At 39.4% G+C, this 25,156-nt stretch overlaps 1 protein-coding gene across 1 annotated transcript in view; it reads right to left on the bottom strand.

Annotated features, from left to right (window-relative positions):
- SPMIP2 (sperm microtubule inner protein 2) overlaps positions 1 to 20,182 on the bottom strand; it is a 32,723-nt gene extending 12,541 nt beyond the window's left edge. Inside the window, exons 1-3 of the mRNA XM_088792675.1 lie at positions 20,155 to 20,182; positions 17,416 to 17,648; positions 8,829 to 8,887 (exon numbers count right to left, since the gene is read on the bottom strand). Of these exons, the coding sequence (XP_088648801.1) occupies positions 8,829 to 8,887; positions 17,416 to 17,648; positions 20,155 to 20,182 (320 nt within the window). The remainder of the gene's footprint in view (positions 1 to 8,828; positions 8,888 to 17,415; positions 17,649 to 20,154) is intronic.
- Between the last annotated feature and the right edge of the window lie 4,974 nt (positions 20,183 to 25,156).

Below are 25,156 nucleotides of genomic sequence, written 5' to 3'. Positions count from 1 at the left end.
CATTACCGTGTGTGTCTAGCCCAGAGAAAGGGTTGGGTGTTGTCCCGGTAGATTTGAAGAAGGTGATGCCTGAATCATGTCTTCCTGTAACAGCAGCAAAGAGTGACTTTGATTCTGGGAGAAACTGCCTTGAAGGCCTTAGCTCTGCTCAATGAAGAAAACATTTGTTCTGCCACCCGCCATGTAATTCATCTTTGAATTGTAATGAGTTAGCCTTTACGCTGCTAGGCAGAAAATAAGCTGCAGCACTCTGTAGAAACCCTGCCATCTTTATGCATTGCTGTAGAGGCTAGAAATGAAAAGTCAAGTATGTGGTAATTGTTCTCCACGGTAATTCGTCCAAACATATGAAGTCCCGTCTCTAAAATGACAGCATCTCAGAATCTAAATTTAGAATTCTAGAAGCTAACTCCTACCCATCCTTCGAGCTTGGGTGACATTATGGAGCTTTCCTAATCCACCTTCAGTGTTTAGATTCCCACATATATGTTTCCATTGCCCGCTCTAAAATACTCCGTATTGTAACAGGCATTTAGTGGTTATGCTTTGTTAGGTATCTAAACTCAGCACCAAGCATAGTTCCAGGCACAAATAGGTAATCTATAAATATTGGCTGACCAAGTATATCATTGTGTCCTAATGCATGACAGTATAAGTATCTATTTGTTTCTTCCCTTCCCCCCACTATATAATAAGCTCTTTGAGGCAGGAACTGTGTATTCGTGCCTTGGTTCTACACTTGTCCATAGTTTGGAAGGAATAAAGAACAGAAGTGATACCATTGAAAACTGATTTAGAATTAGAGAGGAAAAACACAAGATGCTCTTGAGAAGCATATTATAAGTATGAAACAACATTTAAAGATAAAGTAAGTAATGACCTACTCTCAGCTGTGGCTCACTGCTACAGTCTAAACCCTGTCCCCTCGACCTTCTGTGTGTCAGATCCAGGCTTGGTACTTTCCATACATTGACTTTTCATTCTCAAGACAACCCCATGTGGTGGCTGTTATCGCTTCTCTTTGTACCCTTGAAACTGAGGTTCAGAAAGCATCTACATTTCATAAGATAAAGGAATTAACCCAACTCTGTCCAATTCCAAAGTCTTGCTCATAGGATTTTCCAGTTATGGAAACCTGAAATTACCAGCAGTCTTAAAAAGAAAAAGAAAAAGAAGTGAGGAAAAGCAGAAATGATAGTAAGTAACACACATTAAATGGAATGGATGATTATTATTTTGTTGTTTCATCTGGTAACCCAGATCTAAGCTAACTGATATTATTGATCTTTTGTGAGCCACTTACATAAATGTTGGTAATATAATGTTTGAAATTACCATGATTACCTGTTTGTGGCTTTATAAAATTGAATAGACAATAGTGAAATAAAAATAATCCAAATACTTTTATGTTTTTGGTATTCTTTTCAGTACATGAACTCTACTTATTTGCCTGAGCCTCAAGTTTTAGCTCATCTGTTTATTTTCAGTGTGCAGTCCACGCTTGAATTTCACTGCCATAAACCATTTTGTTGGGTCCACCAGCTGCTCTGTCCGTAACCCTAGTCTCCTGAAACAGGTTGCAATAGCTACAGTCCTGGTGTCTGAAATGCTGAGAAATTATAGAGGTGATAGGCCAATGGATCGACAGTGCCTGTTTCTAACACACTTTAGACATCCATTCATTTAATAAATCGCACGGAGAGTGATTTGCAGTGAAGGGCCACATTCTGAAATGAACTGAACTTTCCCCGACCTGGGCAACAAGTGATAGCCTACCCAGTAAGTTTTCTCTTCCTAGTACCAGCACTGTCTGTTCCTTAGCTAGTGTTTCTCTCAAAAACAATAGCTTTTCTAAAATAATTGCATCTTACCCTTTCACTGTGAGTGTTCCATCCTGAGATGAGCAATATTCATTCAACAACAAACATTTACACGCACCCTGCGTTTCTCCCTTATGGTACCTCCTGCAATGAAATTATCCATCCTGCATCAGGCCGTTTCTGCCGTGCCTTCCCTGATAGGATATAAGAAGCAGGCTTTGTATCTGTCTTGTTCACTCCTGAAACCGCAGGCCTAGCATGGTGCTTGGCACATAGGTGGCAGCTGGGTATTTATTGAATCAATAAATGGGCACCAGCTCTCCATGTGGCTCTGCAGCAGTGACGTGGGGGCCCTGTGCTGACCTGACTACACCTGCAGCTTCCTGAGACCCCTCCTGCCCTGGGGGAAAGCAAATGTGAAGTGAGTTTTTAAGTAACAGTCCTGAAGGCCCAAAGTGGGAATGGGTCTGATGCTCTCGAACATTGCAGACCTTTGCTGCTTAATGTTTGCGGAAATCACTCTAATGTGCCAGGAACTACAACCTTAAAAATAGAAAGCTGTCAAGGTTTGTGGATGTTTTGAGGAAAACAACTCCAAGTAAAAAGCATGCATTTGTATACCAATATATTTTAAATAGTGGCTGTCATTAAGTCTGTGAGAATGTGACAACTGGTTTTGGCAGTAGTATTTCATTATGAAATGAAACAGGCAGTTTTCTACACGCCACCTACCCAATGCCAAATACAGGCACACCTTATCCCTTTCTGCATCAACAGAAAACCCTGTTTATTCAGGTCAATGAATAATTCGTTAGTACTAAGAGTCTTGGTTTTAAACAGAAAGTTTTTCAACTTCAGAGCCCTTAACTACTAAAATTATAGTTGACTGTTATTTGTCCCGTTTTATAATTACTTATTAGGTTTATCAAAACAAGAAAGCTTGTACATAGTACATAATGTACTTATTAGGTTTATCAAAACAAAAAACCTTGTACATAGTACATAATGTACTAATTTTTTCAATTTTAATGAAATAATTTAGGTCCATGTGTATAATACATGTAAATAGTGCTAAAGCACTTAAGAAAAAAAAAAAGAACGCTCCTCCTCTCCCTGTTCCCTGCCTCGACTTTCTTTTTTCCAAACGCAGCCACTTTTTAGCTTATTTGGTTCTTCTGGAACTTAACCAAAATTGGTATATAGTAAAGGCTCCCTCTGGATCCCCCATTTGTCCTGCTCCTGTCTGAATCGATAGTTCTCTAAGCCCCTGCATGGCCACATGGCATTCTCTTTAATGCCATCTTGGGAATTCCCTGTGCCTGTCACCTTTGTTGGGTCACTTGTTTCTTAGATCATATTCCTTTCTCTTTCTTTGGTTTATCCCTCTTATCTTGCTAGATAATATTCTCCAATTGCTTCCCAGGAAATGATGCTTTGAGGTGCATGTTTTTGAACACATACATGTCTGAAAAATTTCTACTGTCCCACTTGTTTGTTTGTGTGGGTATAGAATTCTAGGTTGAAAGTCACTTTCTGTCGGACATGGAACTCCTTGCCCCATTGTCTTTTAGAGTCTAGTATTGTTGTCAAGAAGTATGGTACTTCACTGATTCCTGATCCTTTAAAAATATCCCAGTTTTTCTCTAGAAGGCTTTAGCATTGTCTCTTTATGCCGGTAAAATGAAGTTTCACAGTGACATGCCTTGATGTGTTTTTTTTTTTTTTTTTTTTCCAATTTAATTTGATGGAGACTTTCAATATGGAAATTCATATTATTCCCTTCTGAAAAACGTTCTTGTATTACTGATTTTCTTCTGTTTTCTCTGATCTCCTACTAGTTAGATATCATTTTCATTTTTTTTTTCTCATTATTCTTTTCTATCTCTTGAACTTTTTGTTCTACTTTTGGGAGATTAATTCAGCTATATAGTATGAAATTTCTAACCTGTATTGACTCTCCATACTGATTGTTTTTAGCTAATGATATGACTTTTAATAGATGCATTTTGCTATATTATTTCAATATACCTCATTTATTTAACTAATAGATAACATTTATTAGTAGGATGCCCTGATTTGTTCAGGATAGTTTAAGTTTAGTCTGTTGTCCTTGTGACCGTTTCAATCATCTTCCTGTTTCATTCTCAAAAGTGCCCTGTGTTGCATCATATATTATATGGTAATACAATTTACAACTGAGTACTTAGTATGTACCACGTGCTGTTCTAAGTGCTATATATGTAACAGCACATCTATACAACAACCTAGTGGAGTAGATCATGTTATAGATTGGAAAACTGAGGCATAAATAACTTGCCCAAGGTATGACAGTTAATAGGTAGAGAAGCTGGGACTTGAACTCAGGAAGTCTGTCCTCAGAGCCCTGCTCTTAATCACTGTACTCATACTGCTTTATAACTGCTTACTATCCCCTATTTGGGGGACTCTTCGGTTATCTCTGACTTTGTATTACTGTGAACACTGTTGGGCTTCCTTTTAGCTAAACCTTTGTGCATCTCGTGTATTATTTCCTTGGGAAAGAGAAATTCCCAGGGAAACCAGCTTTCCTGATTCAGCACTCTTCCAACTGTGCCAGGCAGTGCATGTCTTGAGGGTGGGTGCTGACTAACAAGTCCTGTGATTATGAAAAGGCAGACCAGAGAGCAGACTGGGAGAGCCCGATGCTCTGAAAAGAGCTGTGTTTCTGTGACTCTCGAGTAAATGAAAAGTCAGGGGAGTTTGTATGAATTCTGATCCTTTGAAACTCACATTGCTCTTCTTTTCCATGGTTGACAACCAGTGTGATTGTCCTTGCCCGTAGTTTACAGCTTTCTGGACAACCCCTCCCCCCATCTACTGACAACGACAGACGACAGAAACGTGAAGTGTTCCATCGGGTATTATTCTTAAGACAAATCTATACATTGGGAAATATCTCAAGCCCCCAGTTGGCAAAGAGGCAGCTTTGTCGTGACATCAGGTCAGAAGTGTGTCAGGAGCTCCTTTACATAATGATGTTCGCCTGTGAATAATTCTGTTGATTTTATAATCTCAACAACCCTTTCACTTGCATGGATAAAACATTCATTCAAGTAGTCAGCCAGAGATTTTCCTAAAATGTTCTTTCTAATACCAGCTGAAATTTCATCTTCCTCAGCAAGTCCTCATGACTTGAATTCCTCCAGCTTCTCCAGCCTGAACGATAACAGTTTGTGTTGTTACGACCACACGAAATAGGAGTTGCAAATATGTGTTGAGTGCTAATGTGTATTGAATGCCCCATATATGCCAAGCACTGTGTTAAATGTAAGGAAAAGAAAAACAAAACAAGATACTTCCATGCCCTCCCCCCCCCACCATTTTCAGTAATGGTGTGTAGCTTCTAGAGAATTCACTCCTTAAAACGAAACAAAAAGGCTTGTCGATTCACTGTTCGCAGTGTGTTCTGCTATGACTGTTTAATTTGACCATAAACTGTTCTTCCATTTCCTATTTGTGTTCTTTATTCTTCTTGTTGAAATTAGACATACTGTATGTGTATATTGGAAAACAATTGCAAACAGAGGAGACTATATGAAAAGGAGTTAATCAGCAGGACACATATCTAGAGAAACTTAAGATATTTAAAACAAGAGAACGTTTCAATTCAGAAGAAAAAAAAGTTAACCCACACCCGGTTACTGCAATCATTCTTTATCAATGGACGTTGTATTGAAATCTTCTAGTTATACCTATCTGTCCTGGAAATCTGTGAGCTAGTTGACAATAAGGACTCTGCTTATTAATTTTTAAGATTCTGAGCACTTGGCATACAGCGGGTCTGCATTTAATGTTTGTTGAAGTATATCTTGATTGGTCTTTACGATTCAATAAATTGTATAACACACCACTGACTTAATAACAGCTTTACATGGGAGAAAAAAAATGAGGTACCACATTTGTACACAACATTTGTAAACAACTATTATAAAACATATCCTGATTTCAAGAGAGTTAAATTTTAAAAGGTATTCCTCAGAATGGAGGAAATCCTGTCATTGTTCTTTACTGGATTTCTAATCTCAAAAACACAGCGGACTCCTGCCTCCACTATGTCAACAGACAAAAGTTCTTTAGCATTGGTTGTATTGACTCAAATCGCCCTACTCTTCCTAGAATGCTTTTTCTAAGGCCACTCATAACTTCCAAGATGTGTCTGTTATTGTTTTCTTGGATTTCCATTTCCTCGTATTACACCCTCCTGTTTGAAAGTTGCCAATGACTTTTAATAGCTTTCTGTTGTCTTAAGGGCCCTAACTTCCGGCTCCTTTTCCCCTATAGAAGCTCTCATTCTTTTTGTCCTTAATGTGGGCACAAGCCCCCCATCTTTTCCCAGTCCTCACTGGTGGTACTCATCCCTGCCTGCACAGCAGAATCACTTGGAAAGTGATCCCTTTAAAAATGTCCAAGCCCAGCTCCCAACCCAGGTCAATGGAATCAGTCAACTCGGACGGAAATGTTAGCTCTGTGCCCTTGGTCATGTAACTTGACCTCTGAAATTCAATTTCTTCACCTGTAAAATTTAGATAATGTTAAAATCGGCTTCACTGCATCACTGAATACATGCTTACTTCTCATCATTACAGCAAATATCGTCTCCTCTTTTTTTCCATTTATTTAAAGCCTACGTTCCTTTGAAAGTTTAAGTCAAATCCTTCCTCCTTCCCACAGCCCTCCAGAATCACAATTTATTTTGGCTCATTTGCAAAGCGCACTGAAAACTCAAGATGGGATTGTTAAAAATGAAATAGTCTCCCAGCTGATCTCCCTACCACTATTCCTGTCACCTTTCAATCCATTCTCCACACACCACTCCAACATTCCAGACTGAGCTTACAAAAAAATGTGGATCACGTTGCATCCTATTTTAAATCTTTGAATGAATTCTCTTCGTTCCTGGATTAAATTCCAAATGCTCTAACCTAGCCACCAGGTTCTACAAAAATCTAACCCTCATCTTGCTCTCTTCCCGTTGCTTTCTGCAGTCCAGCTGCACTGTACCTAATATGATAGACTGTTTCCCACCTCAGGAAGTGCTGCATTTATTGAGTAAATGCTATTGACCGAGAAGGACAGAACATGAAAATTAATTGGGAGGCTAAGCACTAACCTTGCCCAGGCAAGAGCGGGCCCTCAGTCGCACTTACTGGTAGAAAATGCAAGGGAGTGAGCACACCTGGGCCTGAACTAGTCTTCATCCTATTCAAGGGCATCGTCCCAGCCTAAGAATGGGCAGGAAGCCTTCTGGGCAGTTGGATGTGCTTCAAGCCTCTAGAGCAGGGTGTCCAAACTTTTTTCAACGTTTTTCACCAAGGGCCATATGCGGTAAAATACACAAACAGCTGGGCCACTCACTCGAGGTGAAGTACGTATTGCCTCACCTGGTTTTTTTAAGTAAACTAAATATATTTTTGGAATTTGCTGCGGGCCAATTAACAGTGGATTGCGGGCTGCAGTTGGGCCGCGGGCCGCAGTTTGGACACTCCTGCTCTAGAGGCAGGCTGCATTTAGGTTATTGACTTCTGACTAGCGAGGCTACAGATGAGGCCAAGGGCTCACCAATATACTAAAAAAATTTAATTTTTCTATTTATAGTTGTCTTCATTATTAATTTGTCACTCAACCTATGCAAATTGGGTTTATTTTTCTTCTCATATATATCCAATCTTCCAATTGAATCCACAGCCCCCTAAGTGCAAGGTCTTTTTTTCCTGCATCTTCATGACCTGGTACAATCCATAACATATTCCCTAGAAATGAATGTAGCCAACATTCTCTCATCCAAGGGAAATGTTCCAAGCTTCAGTATTTCTCAGATACTTTCTAATAAGTTTTTTACATTTAAATAAAGGCAGCAAATTCTCACAATTACGTCACCAATGCTTGTTGAAGTTTCTTTGATTTTCAATGGCCTTTAATGTTTTTTGTCTCATTTTTTGCTTGGAAATATTTGATAGGATGTTTGTAGATAGATGTCTGCAATGTTATCTGAACAAATGAAGTGGTATATTTTAATGAAAACGTGTGCTTTGCATGCAATAAATTATAACTATTTTTCTATGGCTATAAGCATAAGGTATGCTTTATATATAAGTTATAGGAATTGCCCAGTGTGATCTTTTTTCCTCCTGGGATTGTGTTGTAGTAACTAATAGACTTTTGACATAGGGATTGAGGGTTCGTCTCTTTTGGGTGCAGTTTATATAGTTGTGCACTAGCAGAAAGAGGCTAAAATCCATTGATTTTGCATATGCAAATGCTGTATCCTTCAACAATGAAAAATGATGTGAAATAGGCTCCAGAAACCCTCACCTCCAAACGTCTAAGGATAACAAAGGCATTATTGAATCTGCAGTCTTATAAGAGCAATGCTGATTGATCCTTCCCCTCTTAGGAATCTGAATTATATGTTACATCTAGATGACAAGCCTAGATATGTTCTTTTCCTGTAATTTAACATACCTTGAGCTAGGCATGTTTAATTTAAGTTAAAGGCTGCCTTAAAATAGCATGAATTCATGAATTCAAGCTATTGTGTGAGTGACTTCAGCAGGATTACATTTATTAACCAAGATTACCCATTATGATGGTTTCAAGGCCAACAGCATGAAATGAGCTTTCTTTTTTTTTAAACCAAAAACAATCAGATTGTTGTTTTTCCACATAAAGAATTATTTATATAAAGTTATCCTATTCATCCAGTTGCTATTCTTAATTGCCAGAGGCTGGTTCTCTTTTTCTCCACTATGTTCTAACAGTTGCTTACTCTATGCTTGCTTTCTTCCTCTTACAGATAGTGAAAATGCTGTGTGTTTATTAGGAATAAAAATTCATAATTTTACAAAGAAACCTACCTGAAATAAAAGGAAATAAGGTGCTAATTTACTTAAAAGTTTTTTTACTTAATCCTTTTACTAATTTAGTAAGAAAACTAATTAGTTAATTAAAAATGTATACATATGTGCTTACCATGGGTTTTGGTATCTGTGGCTTAATTCATCAATAGCAGCTTGATTTATTTCTTTACACTGTAAAGGGAAGAAAATTAATGTACCCTCCTTCCAAGGTAAATAGGCACCAACCTGTCTAAGGGTCTATGTTTCTAGACAAAATAAAGTCAGGGTGGGAAATCAAACAGGAAATATTACCGTCAGTCAAAAAAAGATGGTCTTTTGATTCTCGAACTGAGAGGAAAAAAAGTACAAGAAGTGCAATAAATAGGACCCTATGTCCTTTCCTTTTTCTGTGAAAGGACAGGTGTTGGGGAGCAAGAAGAGTGTAGTCTGTAATCTCTGAGCTACTTTCTGGCTTTATGATTCCATGTCTAAATAAAGAGGCATTTAGACTGTGTCTTACCATTTAGCCTCAAACAGTTTAGGTCTTTTCACCTTACCTTCACAGAATTAGAAAATGTGGTGGTTATAACGTAGGAAAGAGCTGGGTTATAGATAGCTGCGGTAAAGTGTAGGTCTGATAACTCCTTTCGGAAAGTATAATTTAGGATATTGATAAAATATTTAGCAGCTCAGAACCAGTTCCCACATTGAGAAAAGAAACATCCCCACATCCTCTCATGTACACTGAAATGATCTGTTATCACTCGGTAAGTGACCTCTATATAAATACTGGCTCCTTTTCCGAAAATAGTAAATGGATGCCACATCTTGTGAATAAGTATGGAGGATAGGGTTGTCAGATTCATACTGACAAGGGTTTCAGTCTATGATCATTTCTCAGTTTTCCATACAAGGGTTGGGAAACAATGATGTGGATTACTAAAAGAATGTCCCTTCTGTTTTGAAATGCATTTTTGCTTACGTTGATATGTGATGCTATGGTCATAAAAAATAGCAAAATCATATTATGCTAATTTCAACATTAGAGGAATTACCTACTACTTTAAAAAGAAAAAAAACTTCTCTTTTTTCTTTCTTTTCCCACCAGTTTTAGTTTAGAATGACTTTCCTGACCAAGTGCTTCAGACCAATAAACAAAGAAAGTGACAAGATAAACAAGATGTTAATGGAAGGTTGCCCCATTATTCCACAGATAATCTGAAAAATAGTCAACTGTATATAATGGAAACATCACAGTGTAGCTTTGTGTCTTCAGTTGATTTCTGACACATTGATTCACTGAAAATTTACCTTATCGATTGACCTATAAATAATTTTATTATCAGCTTCTGGACACATTTTCCAGGACATGGGCAATCTTCTTTTATATTCATTCCCATTTTCTATAACCAAGAATTGCATTTTCTTACTCTGGAAAGACTTAGAAACAAAATGACAGATTCTTCCCTCCCCACTATTGCTTCTATAGATATCCGTGTATAAAGTCATAAAAATTTTGTTATTTAAAATAAGCTGGCCCTTCTCTATTGTAATTCATTAATGAAATCCATCATGATTTATTTGGACAGTCATGCTCACTGTCGTGTTAAATTTAGTGAAATTCAGAATCAAAAATATCATTTTTCACTGGTAGTTGTTCATAAGAGTAAAGAAAAAAACTGATTCAAAAACTTATTCATAGAAACAGATAACAACTAATTAGTATATTCTTTATATGAAGGAAATCAGTGAAAATCTCTTAAAATTATTTTGAATTTTTTCATCTACCCAAAATAATCATAACTCAAAATTGGATATTTCCTATTAAGCAAACTTTCAAAAAATGTAGGTATTAATAAAAGGGAAATATCTGCTAACTACATTCAAATACTGTGAATTACACACAATTTCTGAATGAGTTGAAAAACTGTTCAATTTGACTGAAATCAACTGCAGACCTTTGGTGCCCAAATACAATCATTGCTTAATACTTTCACTTGAAATCTCAAAACCCCTCTGGTCTCGTCCTGACACACTTAGGAAATCTTCTGGGGATTGATTACTAAGGAATCCTTTTGCTTTGTTGCTGTACGTGACTCCAGATGCTTTTTTTAACATATCCAATTTTGACTTTCCTTACTAGATAGAACCCCTTTCCACCCCTATTACCATGAGGTCTTTCTCTCCAGTAGAATGAATACAATGAGATGTGCGTTAAGAATGCACAGACACTAGGGTTTCTCTTCTCCATCCTCTCCTTGGTAACACAGAGCCCTCAGTACCACACATTTGAGTGGAAAATCCCCTAAGGCTGCCTTTTCTTATGCTAATGGATTTTTTTCTTTACTTGCCTCAATTTGCAAAATATTACTGTTAACCCCTTCGGGTGTCTTTCTTCCCACAGCCAGTGAGAAGTGTTCTCATTGTTGTAGCTGGATCACCAAATTGCATAGTGTTGCCTATTCTAGTCTGGAACTATTGAAGGGAGCAAGGGGCATAAAGGGCTTTGTGTGACTCAGGCATTTGAAGTATTCATTTTATATTCACAGCATGAGTAGAAACAAAACAATTCTTTCTGAAAAATGTCAGTGTTTAAGGCATGGGTCCTGTGATGCAATTTTCTTATTAAAAAGCCAAAAAAAAAAAAAAAAAAAGAACAATGCAGAGACCCATACTTCTCATGCCACATTGTATATGGGCTGGAGTACCAGTATGAATTATGTCCTGGTCCTTTTGTTGTTGTTTTTTTTAGCTGCAGTGGTTTTAAATAATTTGAAAATGTACATCTACTTTCAGCAAGTAGACTAAACATTGGGTTTTATGAGTTTGTTGCCAGTTAATGCCCCAGTATCTCTGTTTTCTGTGGAGTATCCAAATAATGAACAACATATGCCATCATGTTTCTAATGTACTTATAAAAATGCAATTCAAGAATCTATGTAGGCAAGAAAATACAGTGTATATAGACATTAATAATACTAGATCCCATTGACTTATTACACTAGAGACTATACTAAGTGCTTTGCACACACATCTCACTTAATCCATTTAACAATCTTCCAAAGTATTATTATGGTCCTGGTGGTAAGCAGAATTTTGAGATGACCCCCAAGATTCTCATCCCTTAGTCTACACACCTTCTCCCAGATATTCAACCAAATACTGATCAAGGCACTGCTGTAAAGGGATTTTGTTATGTCAAGCCCTTCAAAAGTTTTTAACCACCATGGCATATTTTTAATGCTCCTTAACTAAAGAATAAGATCACCCACTAGGCTCTAAATTACACTGAGTTCCTTCTCTTTCCTTTTACACATCCTAACAAAAGGTGTGAAAATTAGTACCGTGTTTCCCAGAAAATAAGACCGGGTCTTATATTCATTTTTGCTCCATTAGGGCTTATTTTCAGGGGATGTCTTATTTTTTTCATGTACAACAATCTACATTTATTCAATTACAGTCATGTCGTCTTCTTCTGGAACATCGTCATAATGTATTAAATGCATCCGTCTGGCTGAGATCTTAACTGGGGCTTATTTTTGGGGTAGATCTTATTTTGGGGGAAACACAGTATGTATTTTTTTCCAGTTCTCCAATAAGTATCTTTAAAGTCATCTCCACAAGAGAGAGAAAGCCCTGTGTTTTGCTGAGGAGCAAGGCCACTGGGGCTGGGGTGCCCAGGAGAATGTGGAGGTGGCGTGTCCCTGGCGACTGAGGTGCTTCCATTTCAAACACATTATTTTTCATGCAGCTGCTGTGGACACAGTACAGGGAGCGATACATGCCTCCCTGTTGTTTTCATGGTCTATTAGAAAAAGGATGCATCAAACATAAAATGTATTTCCATAAGTTCAGAAACAAGTAAAAATTTTAAAGGACATTACTTCCTTCCATTTATCTGAGGAATCTTATGAAGCCAAGTTTTGTAAAATGGGGAAAATATAACATCTGTGTACAAGGAGGTTAATGGAGTTAATATATTTTTTTCAAGAAAAAGGAGGGCCTCTTTAGCTGATATTTCTCCTCCCTCACAGATGGTCAGCATGTGGCACTCCCTCACTGAAAGCTTCCTGTGGTATCAGAAAATGCATCACTTATATAACACTTCAGGATAAAAGGTGCTAATGACATTATTTTTATATTAAACCACAAACAATTAGGATGCAAATAACTGTAAGAAGTATAAAGTGAGAACTTCCCATCTGGGGAGGAACAGCAGCAATCCACAGACGTGCCTAATTTTAGAAAAGCTATTTTCTATTTTGCTTCTATAATGTGGTTGAAAAAGGAAGCTTTATTGTCTTTTTAAAAATCTTCTATACTGATTACAACATCTGGAAATTAAGAGTGTGAGACCCAACATTGGTGACTGTGACTCGCCCAAAGGAACCCAAAAGTAAATGAGAAATTTGGGTGAAAGACACCCAGAAATTCTGAAATATGTGATTGGTGGTCTACATACTGATCAGCTCCGCACTGACAATGCTTTTTTCCAAGTGAAGTTGAAATTTTTCCTGGGCACTGTTGTGTGAAGATGGACAATTTGGAAGAATGCATGGGGTCACACTGGGAACACGAAACGGTGTGGTTTAGTAGGACCTGCCTGTCTTATCTATCTTTTCTTATTTGCTGGTATGTTTTGAAACACTACACAGTGCTTATTAAATAAAAATTCAAAAATAACTATTACTAAGCTACATCATATTATATCAAATAAGTGGGCAATATCTACTAGTAATTCATTTTAATTGTATAAATGAAGTATGCTGCGCTGCAAATAACACAGAGTGGGACGCTGGGAGAAAATTGAGAGAGCCACGAAGAAAGGGTCCCTACTTTATAAGAGAAGGCGATTGGAATTGACCCCAGCCAGACCTTGCATTCAAGAAAAATGATAACAAAAACACACCCTTTGCACAGTGGCTTCAGTCTAATGTTCTGACTTCCTTTTCTGTCACTTCGTCTCATATACACTCTACTCCCCACTAAGTCCTTAAATTCATGGCCTGGGTTGTAATCCCAGCTCCACCATTTCCTAGCTGTGGGCCTCAGACAAGTAACCTCTCCTGTCAATACCACCATTTGCTTGTTTGTAAAATGGAAATGATTGCAGCACCTTCCTCACATAGTAAATACTACGTCAAGTGTAGCTCTTTTTATGTTTATTTTTCTCTGAATAAATCACGATGAGAAAAATGTCTAACGAAACAACCAACTTGGGGTCGGTTTATTCAACAACCATCAAGAAACTCAACATCTCATCAGAAATCTGTTCAAATGTCCATAAAACTGTCACAAAGAAGCCCTCTGTATTTCATAACGCTGGAATTTGCGGCAGTTAAAAATGGGGCAGAAGTTTTAAAGCCTTGGAGAGTTTACTTTTTATTATCTTATACTATATCTTACACTATATCACATATAAATATATTAATGGGTTCCCACAGTTCTCTTTATTACCTTCTATAGATTTTACAAGTTGTTATACTGTATGGAATATTGGTTGTAATATATCTTCTGATTAATTGATGCAATATTGTCTTTGGGTCCACACCTATGAAGTTAGTCATCAATTCCAGTATAACATTGTTTCTGGGGGGAAATCAAATGACTTAAATAATTTGGTCATGAGGTCAGAGTGGAGGAGCAGAAAAGGGACCTCAGGAAGCCAGCAGATACTGTTGAGGTTTGGATTAAAGAAAAGCCAGGGGAGAGGAGACATGCTGAGCTAAGAAGCAGTCAAAATTGTCCTCAGGTTAGCATGACGTTGAAACCAAAGGAATTGTTTCAATGGTCTCCACATATTCTTCCAGAAACAACACATATAGTTTGGCAGAGACCAAATCCATTTAAAAAAAAAAAAGGAATGTACTGCTCTTAAATCTGAGATAATAACAAAAGCAGTGATCTTTACTGGCTTATATCCACATGTATTATTATGGCATTGTAACCCACATACGAGTGAGTAGGAAATAGCTAAACACAAAAAAAGATCCAGAAGAGAAACTCGATATTGTGATTTTTATTGACCTCTGCAATGTGAGAAAGTTTTTCACATGTCACTCAGCCTGGAAGTTATTATCTTTCTACCAAAATCCAGATGATCTGCAGAACCCTTCCCGTTGCCCACAAACAGGAGAGACCATTCCCAGGTAGGAAGCAGCTAGCTCAGGCATTTTCCCAAGTCTCCTGGAGGTGCCTGAGCTTCCTTAGCTGCCAGCCTATAGAACCCGGGAGCAATACATTAGGAAAAGCAGCTGTTCAGGCTATAAAAATCCACTAGATGAAGGTTTGTGTTTAAAGTGAAAGTTCTGAGGAATGACAGAGACACTGAGGAGCCTCTGAAGTTAGACTGAAACAACGTGCCATCTTGGCTGGAACTATTCTGGACAAGGATGGCAGAGGGATATGATAGAGGTCCACTAATGACAGGGATCCAGAGAAAGAACAGGACGCGGATTTAGACGTTTCCCTACGTTACCTCACGCTAGGGAGTTTACCAGCTCTCTAGTAAGGAGGGGTGTGAGTTAATGCCACAGACTCTCACGTATTATTTGTACCTAGGGGCTTGTTTTAATGCATAGAGTGTGTGTGTATGTGTCAGCTCAAACATCAATTCATACCAAGTCTTATTGACCGGAAGTCACTGGGTTGATAAGGAATCCAAGTCTGAGGCGAAACTCAGAAACGAACATTGCCATCTGCCTTGGGTGCTGAGGGGAAGATTGGCAGCCTTGATGACCAAGCCTCAGCCTTAACTGATGGGAAAATTATATTTGATTCTTTGCTCATATGTATAGTCACGCTCAGAGACTCTTTCTGCTCTCATTATGAAGTTCTAAGTCCAAGGAATCCTTTCAGATATTGTTCAAGATTGTTACCTGAGATAGGCAAATCCTTGAAAACAATTACTGTCAAAATGCCAGGGCCGAGCAACTGCACACATGAGAATCAATGGCCCGTACAGCTTGTGTCAAACCAGCCCAACTCCTGAGTGTGCCACGCGTTGGGGGAAAGAATCATTGTATGGCTGACACTCGATCCCACAGGGGTTAAGACAGCGCTGCCAAGGAGAGCGGTGACTTAAAACCACTGGTGAAATACGAACGAAGGAAATGGAATAAATACCTTCCCGGAATGCTAAGTCGTGGCTGACGTCTCTTTTGGATTTCCAGCTTGCTTCAAAGCTCAAGGAATGCTTGAATGCGCTTCATTCGAGCAGACAAATGTGTTCTGAAGTTAAAGACGAAGAAGGAAGAGAAACTATACACACTCAAGATGGGCACACAGATTGAGGGCTGTGTACCAAAGTAGGACATCGCCCAAAGACAAGCAACAAGGCAAGGAAAGCTCTGGACGCTCTCCAACCAGCTGCCTTGTTCTGGGTCTGTACTCTTTTTGCTGGTAGCCAGTTTTGATAGTTAACCAAATTTCAGATCTTCATCTTTATTGCCTAAGTGGAACAGGACTCAGTTTAAGAATCTGAGCATTCACTTGGTTTCACGGGCACGGAGAACATGCACAGCAACCACCACGGTGCTAAGAGCTGAAGTTGGGATGTCAGCCCACATGCGACACATCCAGCTTGGTGCCTGCCTCGTATTCTCACACTTACTCCTCACAACATAACAACAATCATATTAAACGCATGAGTGCTTGATATGTGCCAGGCACTGTTCCCAGCACTTTGCAAATATGAACTTGTTTAAATGTTTACAACAGTCGGGTAAAGTAAACACTAAGATTCATAATGAAGAAACTGACGCACAGAGGTGAAGGTCCTTGCCTAAGGCGACTCACAGGTAGTAGGTGGCAGAAGAAGATAGGAATCCAGCGGTTCTATGAAGTGGGCACTCTACACACTCATGGGGAAGACAAGGAGAGCGGTGATGGTGAACTCACCAGCTCAAGGTCACAGAGCCAGACCAACCTCAGCGTGAGGATTTGAACCCAGGTCTGTCTGAGGTCAAAGACTGAGCCCCCAACCACTTTCCAGTTCTACTGTGCAGGTTGGGCCAGAAAAAGGCTCTTTCTTTTTTCATCTTTACCTTATGAGGCTGTACTACTAGACTGCCTTGAGCATTTGAGGAAATCCAGTTATGGCATAATTGGTACATGTTCCATTTTCAGATAATGCAAAGGCCTGCTTGGGAAAAAGTCTGGATTCTCAGATATTACTTCTAAAATCCTCTGTGCCATCTCCTGTTTCAGTAGAGATTGTCTGGGCTCCTGCTGGCACCCACATACCAAGGGGAAAGAAGACCAGGTCCCTACACCTCCTCTGGGTTACCTGATTCAAAGGCATCATCAACACAGAGGGTCTGAGAGATCCGACACTCATGTGTTTGCTTGCGGATGCGTCCAGCACAGCCTTCTCCCATCACACCACCCACTCATAAGGCCGGGCTGGCAGGGGGACGTGTGGGAATGGCGCAGCATAAATGTGAATCCGAATTCCTCCGCAAGCCAAACACCAATGCTTTCGGATTACCGACGGCTTCGTTTTTTTCACACCTCTCCTCGCATGTATTAAGGGGACTACACAGGAAGGATGGCAGCAAGTACATTTATTCACACATTTGCTTTTCTGCAAAACTCAAATCCCCACAATGTTATTTCTCTATGACAGACTAAGAGCGTGGTGTTTCCTACGGAAGCAACCTCGGAAAGAATTCAAATCGGAAAACAGTATGCTATGAAGAACATAAATTTAAGAGCAATACCTTAATGTGGAGGCCGCTCTCCAGCCTTGTTTTGTTCATAAAATCATACTCTGGTATTCCCCAGCCAATTTCACCCACATACTCGTGTTTGTATTTTGCTGGTAAGCTTCTGTTTGAGGCAGGCCGCCATAAGTATCCAAGATCTCCGGTTTTTTCTAATGCTGGACGCTTTTCTCCAATATAGTAAGTGTGCTGGTGAAGTTTAGGTAGGTGGTCCTTCTTATAATCAGGGCCTTAAAAAGAAATTTAAAAAACACTTTAAAAATCTCCACACTTTATTCTGAGACGCTTTTGTTATTTTTAGTGGTAGAAATAATAATAGGTAATAATTATGTGGCATTTACTATGTTCTGGTTGCTGTTATAACCCATTTATATATGCTAATTCAATTAATCCTTATAATAACCAAATGAGAAAGGTAGTGTATCTTCCCCAGTTTGCAGGTGGGGAAAAATGAGGCACAGAAAGATGGGTTACTTGTCCAGGGTCACAGCTGGCAAGCTGTTTATTCCCCCAACAGCCTGTCTCACAGGTTGGGCCTTTAATTTCCCCCACTAAACTGCTTTGTTGATAATCAGCTTAATACAGACATGTTTTATACATTAAAAATCCTCACTTATGCCACATTTGCAGAATGTGGGCCTTCAGATGTTGGGGTGTTTTATCTAGATAGATAAAATCTGAAATGAGAATTAGAAAATTCTCCAAATGTATCAGAAGCAATTGGGAAATGGAGAAAACTGTCAGGTAAGAAGGACAGCTTACAAGAGATCATGCCAAAAGCGTGGGTATTTAACACGCTGCGTACGTGGGGTTTAAATCCCTCGTGAAGATTCCCGTGATCCCGACGCAACGTGTTAATACATATTGGTGTTTTAAATGGAAGACAATGAACAAGAAGAAATCAATAGATTGTGAAAGTGGATGAAACACGCAAAACTGAGAGGAGGTCTGGGTAAAGATTACTGAAGTAAACTTGGTATTGAAAGTTGATGGTGTAACAGTTTTAGGTTGGTGCAAAACTAATTGCAGTTTCAAAGGTTAAAAATAATTGCAAAAACCGCAATTACTTTTGCACCAACCTAATATAAAGGGGCGCTAAGATTTTGGGGAAGAATTGCACTTACTGAAAATAAACAATGAGATGCTGGCCCAGGAAGAGATTCGGAAGTCCCAGGATCAAAATGGGTGCAGGATTGTATGGACAGATTTGGGACTCAAACAAAAACTTTATTCCTGTTACCAAAAGTTGACCAGAGACCTTGGAGGCAGAAACCACCTGTGGTCACGACGTCCCCTGGGGCCCTTCTGGGTCCTGTAGCTCCTTTCATTTTGCTCTTGGATCAGGGAGCTCAGTATTTGCAGAGAGCACAGATAGGCAAGTGCTTTGACCAGCTACTCTGAGGGAATGGTGAATGTGGCGACAAGTCTGTGCTCGGAAAAGTAATCTAAGCTTCCCAGGGAAGTGGAAAACATGAGAAATCGCCCTTCAGACACGTGATTTTGGCAGATGTTTTCATAGCTTCCTAATCGTCATGGCTGCCCGTGATGCGTTGAGTGTTCACTGTGGCTAATTTCCCATGATGAATACATTATGGCTTCAGTTTTATGCGCTTCCAGTTTTCACTTAGGTATTTAACTATTTGGGGAAAGGATAGAATGACCAGAGCATGAAAATCTGTTTTCTCTCCCAAGTTGACAGGTATTGAGGTCTCACCTACAAAACTCCTGTCATAAGGACATTTTTGCAACCTCTTCTAAACAAGATGAAATATAGAAAAACTGTGTTAGTCTTGCTGGAATTTCAGTGTATGTTTAGGCCAATATTTTTCCAAATGTTTCATTAAATGCTGCTCCCATGAGTGCACCACGAAGACATGGGGGTGGGGGTGGGGCGGGGGGTGCTCCCTAGTCAAATACATTTGGGAACACTGCTTGCTACACTAAGATACAGCACATGAAAGAAAGCATATTAAAAGTTCTGAGAAGTCTCATGGTAAATAAACCTGTTTACAATTATGTAACCCAGCATCTGGCAAACTTATTCAAACATGGAACATTTTTCCCCACTGGGTCACGGGGTCACGTATACGAATCCTGCACTCACCAACAGATTTGGGGAAATATTGATCCTGTGTGTCATGTTTTCCATTATGGTTAAAATTTTACCATCACCACCTTAGTAATTCCACTCTGTTCAGTGCAATACATTTTTAAAGAGAGCCATCACTTGACAGATGAATGAAAAGCATCTAGTTTTAGGGGGCGGCCAGGTGGCTCAGTTGGTTAGAGCGTGAGCTCTTAACAACAAGGTTGCCGGTTCTATTCCCATATGGGATGGTGGGCTGCGTCCCCTGCAACTAAGATTGAAAACAGCGCCTGGACTTGGAGCTGAGCTGTGCCCTCCACAACTAGATTGAAGGACAACAACTTGACTTGGAGCTGATGGGCCCTGGAAAAACACACTGTTCTCCAGTATTCCCCAATTAAAAAAAAAAACAAAAAAAAAACCACCGAGTTTTAGACAGTGTTGTGGAAAAGACACAAAAGTGTGTGTGTTGGCGGGGGGGGGGGGGGGGGGGCTCCAATCAGTGTTCTCCGTGGTTTCGTCAAATCTCTGGACTTTTCTAAACCCCCATTTCCTCATCTTGCTTTAGAAGTAGAGTGATGCAATTCACATCGCAGAGGAGATTTCTGGGAAGATCCTGTGCAGGCCACACAGCTGACTCAGGCACTTGCCTGTGAAGCAGAGGCCACTGGATGCCATCGTCTAAGGGGGGCCCCATTCACGGCGGACCTCCTGTAGCCAGCCCAGTGTTACCTGACCAAAAGGTTCACACATCACTACCCAACCAGCAACACGTAGAAATGTGTCACAGGTGTTTGGCTTTAAATGACCCATTTTTCCCTCTCCCAAACCTCATCCTCCAGAGACCCAAACTCTATACTGGATCTGATTCCCTGCTTAACAGTTAAAACTTCCGACTTCTTTCCAATCTGTGGTCTCTTTATATTTCCTTTACTAATGATCGTCTCTGTTCAACTATTGTTGCTACATCCCTTAGGGTGTTTCTAGTTTTGTTTGGTTTTCGTTTTTCATCCTATGGCATCTTTTCTTGGCCCTTTCACCTTTTTCCCAAAAACTCCAGCCTTCATTGCCAATAATGAAGTTGGTACCTTCTGGATTCATAAAAGCCTCACCTGCCCATCTTTTTTGGCCTTCTCATTCATGTCCTAGGGCCAAATCTAGTGGGATGCTTTGCAGCTGTAATGTTTAAATGGAGCAGCCCAGCCTTGTTCAATCAGCCCTAACTCCTCTCCTGCCACGATAGCTGCATTATGCTGGGAAAGGAGATGCTCTTCCCTTAAAACAGCCACCCAGCTTCATGGTTCCACAGTTCTCCATCTTCCTGCCCCAGAACTGCAATTTCAAGGACAGAAGGTAGATCCCACTTCCCCTCTGCCCTGTGTGCGCGCCTAACATTAGTTGCTCATTTGTATCTGAAATTCTAAAGTTACATACAGTTAGGGATGTGGTTTTGCAGCTAAATTATTGTGGGTTCTAATGCTGGCTTTGTCTTGTGTTGTTTTGTGACCCAAGGAAAAATGATCCAGCCTCTGAATTTTAGCTCCCTCATCTATACAATGAGAAAAGTGGTGCCTGACTTGCAGCTTTGTTGGAAGGAAAGGAGAGACTCAATTTTATGTAAAGAAGTGTTTGTTTTCACAACCCGGCACATGATACACAGCCGATACTATTAGTTGTATCTTTTCCCCTTTTTTGTTGGTTTTTTGTTTTAATTTGATGCCTTGTCTTACCTTTAATACATTTTAAAATATGTATTTTAGGAGATTTCACTGATGAACAATTTATTCCTTATTGTGAGTAAACTTCAAGTCCTTTCCTGAGAGCTCTTCTAGAACAGAAATTGGCAAACTTTTCCTGTAAAGGACCAGAGAGTAAATATTTTTGGCTTTGCAACCCATACAGTCTCTGTCTCAACTACTTAACTGCCCTTGTAAGGGCCAAAGCAGCCACTGACCATATATAAACATAGCATGGCTGTGTTCCAATAAAACTTTATTTATGGACACTGAAATTGTAATTTCATGTAATTTTCGTGGATTTTACAAAACATTTTTCTTCTTTTGCTTTCCCCTCAACCATTTGAAAATGGAAAAAACCATTATTTGTTCACAAGCCCCCACAAAAACAGGTGGCAGGACCCATTTGATCCAGAGCCATAGTTTGCCATCCTCTGCTCTAGATGATAGGAAGATGGTGGGCGCTGAGGGAGCAGATGCCACAGACGCTGGAAAGAGCACAGACAGGCAAATCTGGGAGGTTTTCCAACAAACTGCATCTGTTGCCAACACTCGAAAAGGACCTGGTTATGGCATGCATCAATAGGAAAAGAGAATTCATCTCGGAGGCAAACATCTTTTCTGACCTCTTCTCTGCACTTGCATTGTTTCATTTCATTCATTCATTCATTCATTTATTCTTTCGCTGGTTTATTTATTCATTTATTCAACTAATACTTAATGAACTATATGCCAGGCCCTGTTCTGAGTGCTGGGGATCCAGCAGTCTACACAGCAAAGACCTTGCCTTCATGGAACTTATATTTTAACTAAGAGACAGGCAATTAAAATACACAGTCCTTCCTTATGTTTCACCTGGATTGTCACCTAACCTCCTGATTAACCTTGGTTCTAGTTTTCCTCTTTCCAATCCATCCTCCACATAGCTTCCAAGAGTGATCTAAAACTCAGATAAAATATATCCTCTTCTAAAAACCATGAAATCGTTTCCTCTCGGGCCCAAATATTTTTTTCATCCAGATTTCTTAGGATTGCTGGCTTGTGTCTTCATCTTCTGCCCCAGCCTGCTTATTGATTCAGCTTCCATCACCTTTTCTCGTTATCAAAACTCATCTGTCAAGACTTATTGTGAGTGCTGCCTTTTCTGGAAAATGTCCCTCAATCCCCCAACTCGAAATTAGACATTCAGTATGCGGCCTTCACGGGGGTTTCTTTTCACTTCTGTTTCTTTTTTGTGTTATACTAATTGGACATTTTCTATTTGTAAGGTCCTAGAGGGTAAAGGCTGTATCTTATTTATCTCTGTAAATTTAAAGCAACTTTTTTTAATTGAAAAATGTTGGACATAGAACATTGTGTAAATGTAAGGTGTACACGTTGAATTGATGCATTTATATATTGTAATTTGACTGTCATTGTTGTGAAAATTAGAACCTCTAGTTTATCCCATAATTATCATTTCTTTTTAGTAGCGGAATAATTCATATCTAGTTTCTTAAGTTTGAAGATTATAACACAGTAGTTTTGTCTGTGTTCACTATACAGTGCGTTAGATCTTTAAGACTTATTTACTACTCATTGCAAGCTTGTACCCTTCAACAACATCTCTCCTAGCTCCCACTCTCCAGCCCCTAGTTACTGCCGTTTTACTCTCAGTTTTTACAAGTATGGCTTTTTCAGGTTCTGCATGCAAGTGATATCACACAGTATTTGTCTTTCTCTGTCTGACTTATCTCTCTTGGCATACCATCCTCAAGATCCATCCATATTGTCTCGCAAATGGCAGAATGTCCTTCTTTCTCATGGCTGAATAATATTCCAATTTGTATATATATATATATATATATATATATATATATATATATATATATATAATGTATAATATATATATTACATATATAATATATGTTTTACATATTATATATGTATATATTATCTTTGTAAACTCTTAGTTGCCAGCACAGTCCTTTAAAGGTAGTAGGTCCTCGAGAAATATGTGTTGAATGCTGAAGTGAATTGTTAAGAATTCCATCGTAAAACTGGCAGTACATAAAGTCATACCGAATGAGAAACAAGCACTTCTTTAAATATCTAAAGAGCAATCTAACTTACAGAACTGCCTTAAATTCTCCTGTTCTGCACTTTATGATACAACTCTTAAGAATGAGGTCCGCGGGACACCTGCATTTTCACAGCATTTATGCGTAATAGCTAGAGGCTGAGAAGGGTAAGAGTGCATAGTAATATTACTTCATTCTATAATATTGCCTCATGAGGCCAATGCTCCACCTCAGTGACCGAAACAAAACATCGCAAGGAAATAAATCAAAAGGAATCAAGTGGAACACGGAAAGGAGTGTTTTACTAAGTATATTTGGAAATCTGTTGACACTATGGGCATCAATTGGCCATTGCAGGTGTGCTGTGCAGAACAGCTGGGCTTGTCAGGAGGATCGAGGCATGGCCAAGGTCAGAAGGTGGTGGTGGCGGGGATGTAAAGCTGTGCAGTGAGCTCGAATGGACACATGTCACAGATGCATGTGGGGGCAAGAAGAGAGGAGATGATGTCAGAGAGTAATGATTAAACTGCTAAAGTGAATAGGGCTCCCCAGTTCTGACAGTTACCACAAAATGGACTCATGGACTGGAATGTTTTTAAATACTGCATTTCACTCCAGTTGGTACAATTATGCAAGGAGTCTAACCATTGAGAAACTGAGATATTCCGTTTATCAAATTTCTTAAAGAGTTAAACGAACATCAGGCAAAAACATCCTTGCTACGTACATCTGTTCCTCTTTCAAGCAATAAACCTCCTGTAGACAATCTGAAAACATTAGGGGCAGCTTCCAATAAACTCAAACTGTCTCCAACAAACTCATGGGATTATTGTGTCAGTCGGGGAATTTATAGCATAATTATGAACTGGAACTCAGAGCTACAAATAATTAGAGAATTCACTTGATATTTATGCATAGTTCAGCCAATGGTTCTACTAATACTGATGGCACCCTACTCTGTACCCAGCACTGGCTCCGTGCAAACAAAAATTAATATGAGGTGGCCTCTGGTTTTCTGGTTTCTTGTATACTATTGATTGAATGTTTGTGTTCCCTCCACGTTCATATGTTAACACGTTGCGTACGGCGGGGTTTAAATCCCTCGTGAAGATTCTCGTGATCCGTATGCAACATGTTAACTCCTCAGGCCCAATGTGATGGTATTTGGAGGTACAGCCTTTGGGAGATGATTAGGTCGTGAGGGTGGAGACCTCATGAACAAGTTTAGTGCCCTTATAAAAGAGACCCTTCCGCCATGTGCCGTTATAGGGAGAAATGGTCATATATGAACCAGAAAGCTGTCTTTCACCACACACAGAATCTGCCCCTCACCAGACACCTTGATTTTGGACTTCTCAGTCTCCAGAACTATGAGAAATAAATTTCTCTTTGTAAGTCCCCAGACTATGGTATTTTATTACAGCAACCCCGAGTGGACTAACACACCATGCAATCTAAACAACACCACGTTCACCTCCTTGAGGAAACGTTGTCCACTCTCAAGGCAGACATTATTATTCATTGAAACTTTTAAGTACAACTTGATCTATGTTTCATATGCGTGCTTAGGTTTGCTAGCTGTTTCATGAGAGTGTGTCTTGTTGCTCTATTTGCTTTGTAAATTCCATAGCATTCTGGAGCAGTGCAATACTGCAAGCAAATGCTTGGTAATATTTGTTGAAAGAACAACTACTTTGTCATTTAAAGTTGCTGACATAATCCAAAAATATAAAATTCTGTGTTTTTCCTGGCGTGTGGAGAAAGAAGGCAGCATCAGACGTTTTTTTAAACATCTCTAGACTTTTACTTGGAAAATAACACTGACACACTCATCTTGACAAAACTTTGCATCCGTG

Source organism: Rhinolophus sinicus, chromosome 15 (genome assembly GCF_057876585.1).
Source record: "Rhinolophus sinicus isolate RSI-liver-muscle chromosome 15, RSI-T2T, whole genome shotgun sequence".
NCBI lineage: Eukaryota > Metazoa > Chordata > Mammalia > Chiroptera > Rhinolophidae > Rhinolophus > Rhinolophus sinicus.
Note: the sequence above shows the minus strand (reverse complement) of the source record. Positions and strands in the feature narration are given on the sequence as shown.